The sequence below is a fragment of the Cynoglossus semilaevis genome, unplaced genomic scaffold (genome assembly GCF_000523025.1).
Source record: "Cynoglossus semilaevis isolate Cse_v1.0 unplaced genomic scaffold, Cse_v1.0 scaffold2793, whole genome shotgun sequence".
Lineage (NCBI taxonomy): Eukaryota > Metazoa > Chordata > Actinopteri > Pleuronectiformes > Cynoglossidae > Cynoglossus > Cynoglossus semilaevis.
The window spans coordinates 1-2,596 of record NW_007585424.1 but is presented as its reverse complement, the minus strand read 5'-3'; the positions used below and the strand labels follow the sequence as shown (position 1 = coordinate 2,596).

Sequence of the window (2,596 nt, the reverse complement as noted above, 5' to 3'; positions counted from 1 at the left end):
CTTTTGTCTTTGAGGATTACTCCTGTTTGAATATGTCTCTGGAGATCAGATCGTTATGTCTCTGGAGCTGGACGAGATCAGATCGTGGAGAGATTTCCACCAATTTCACATTCAAAAAACAGATGGTCTGTCTCCAAATATAACAGTTTTCTTCCACAAATTTAAATCTTCCTTTCACAAATTTGTTTAAGGGATAAATGTTGTTTATAGTCTTAAAACTAACTTCTTTACACTTTGGGGGAATTGGAAATCTTAAGTATTTAGTTTGAATAGTTGATGTTTCAGATTTGTTATAATCTCTAAGAGTGAGGGAGCTTTTTGTTCTACCTGGATATAAGGTGTTTACGAAGTACAGCCTTAAAAACTAATTATTGCATTTTTCATTTACATTTTCATTTCACCTTGTGTAAATTTGGAGTTGGTATTTTCAAATTATTATTCATAATCGATTGGATAAAGACTATTGGGAATTTCTGAGAGACTTTCTTGTATATCTCACTGGAGCAACTCATGCCATATTTAAAATCTTTCAGTTCAAGAATGTTTCCATGTCCATCCATTATATGTATAACAGAACAAATTTGATTTTTCATCCAGTCTTCCATAAACACAGACCTCCCCAGACTCAATATCACCCTGTTGTTCCACAATGGGACATGAAATTATGCTTGGATAAACCCGCAAAAATTAAAAGCCTTATATAAGCCTTATATGAGGCAACACAACTATCAGTGTACATGTTACACTGACAGCTGTGTTATACACTGTGTATAAAAAACTATAGTGTGTTGCTTTTATGAATCAATGAACTGTTGCAGAGAACACAGAATTGTACTTCTGCATGTAAAAAAAACATTTTGAACTTGAAAAAAAGACACATGGTTGATTCTTACTTTCCCAAAATGTTTGAGTCCTCCTCAAATTTAGGAAATAAAAATCCAAACTTAAATTATCCACCCATAGCGAACCAAAAATACCATCTGCTTCTGTGTTCCATCATTTTATCAGTGTACTGCAGCTTGCAGTCATATATATAGTATATGAAAAATAATAGCCAATCATTTATTTTTTTCCCTGGTTAATGATTTCTGCTCCTGAACCGCACAGTGTCTGTGCCCTGCCTTTTCCGACTCACTATGGATTGTATTTCAAGACGGAAACATTTCTCAAAACTGGACTTCCGGTCCAAACAGAAGATGATAAGTGATGGAAGAACAACGCCTGAGCTAATAGGTTAGCTTCAAACTACGGGACAGAAGAGTCGTTCTTTTCAAATGGAGTGGTACAAACGAAAAGACTGGCTGTGGCTGTCCTGTTAGAAACCGCCTTTATGTCTATCCTTGTCTTTTATTTATTGGATACTGTGAAATGAAAAATTTGCATTAGCCAAATGGCCAGAAATGGCCTGTTTTGTGTGTGTTTATATTTAATAAACATGTAATAAAAACGTATTAGTTCACTAGTGTGGTTTATTGGAAGTTGGAATAATTGACCAAAAATCAATACTATATTATGACGTTTCCCAGAAATAAAAAAGATAAAAGTCCCAGAAATGCTAAAGAAAATCCCAAAAATACTATTATTCATATTCTGTCAAAAAATTGCCAAAAGAATTTAATAAAAGACTGACTTAAAGTCAGTTCTTAAAAAAAGTATAAAACTCCAGACGCCCCCAAATGATGTATGTATATTTATGTGCATATAGTGACATGTCAAAAACAGGAGTGTATAGTTCTTGATAAAACTCACTTATATAGTGAGACATAAAATGTGCCCTGTTTATAATCTGTGCCAAACACTACACCTGTTAAACTCAGTGTAGATAAATGGTACACTGAAGTCTGTGATTTTACTTGGCATGATACCCAGCAGGCTGGTCTTAGCAGCTACTCGTGTCCTCATGTGGACGCTCTTGTCCCGACGAGGCGGGGTCTCAGCCAGTATTCCATTGGGCCAATAGGAATCTCTGTTTGAATAGTCAGCTGTTACTTCCAATTATAGTGACCGTCGAGGTTCAGTAAGGTGCAGAGGTGGTGGTGAATAGGCTTACCTGAACCTCTTGATATAATCCGCCACAGGTTACAAGTTGAATTCTGAATTCTTTTCCACACATTTTATGATCTGTAATCATCATGTGAAACTAACATTTGATGACATTTCTTTAATAATAAACCACTGGGTGTCTCAGAACTGTTGATAGTGTCTCCGTATGTGGCTCGGATGAGCTGCTGCAGCAGGTTCTTGATGTTCCTGTGCAGCCACTGGTTTTTCTCCTTCAGATCAAACACCTCGTCCATCAGCAGCAGCATGACCCTCAGTGGGATGTTGTCATCCACCTGGACAGACAGGGCATTCAATGGCTGTTTTTGTCAAGCACAGAGACGGATAAGGACAACACAACCCACTCACGTTGTCGTCAAGCTGTGCAGATACTCGACAATGTTCAGGGTCAATTTCAGCCTTAGGAAGAAGTGGAGGCACCTGGGAGCGCAGAGGTCGGACCATACAAAAGCAGAGGTTCCGTCAATGAAGGCATGAAGACAAACAGCAGAGGTTAAATAGAAGTAATGATGGTTTCACCTTTAGTATGGACTGT

General features: G+C 37.5%; 1 protein-coding gene across 2 annotated transcripts; it reads right to left on the bottom strand.

The window, feature by feature from the left end:
- Positions 1-1,626: 1,626 nt before the first annotated feature.
- Positions 1,627-2,596, bottom strand: LOC103399055 (sorting nexin-13-like). Of its 2 annotated transcripts, XR_003049138.1 has the most exons (3): positions 2,581-2,596; positions 2,410-2,481; positions 1,627-2,336 (listed from the first exon to the last, which is right to left on the bottom strand). XR_003049138.1 is itself a non-coding variant. In XM_017031011.2 (2 exons), the coding sequence occupies exons 1-2, from the start codon at positions 2,503-2,505 to the stop codon at positions 2,115-2,117; spliced, it is 318 nt and encodes a 105-aa protein (XP_016886500.1). In that variant the 5' UTR covers positions 2,506-2,574; the 3' UTR covers positions 1,627-2,114. The 2 variants fall into 2 exon arrangements, 1 of the variants encoding a protein (XP_016886500.1); XM_017031011.2 differs by lacking the exon at positions 2,581-2,596 and having other exon boundaries at positions 2,410-2,574.

What these genes read in the sequence shown, in the direction of transcription:
- LOC103399055 (XM_017031011.2), bottom strand. Translation starts at nt 2,505, where the DNA reads ATGGTCCGACCTCTGCGCTCCCAGGTGCCTCCACTTCTTCCTAAGGCT. An exon ending in CTGCACAGCTTGACGACAAC is followed by an intron (nt 2,337 to 2,409) that starts GTGAGTGGGTTG and finishes CTGTCTGTCCAG; the next exon opens with GTGGATGACAACATCCCACT.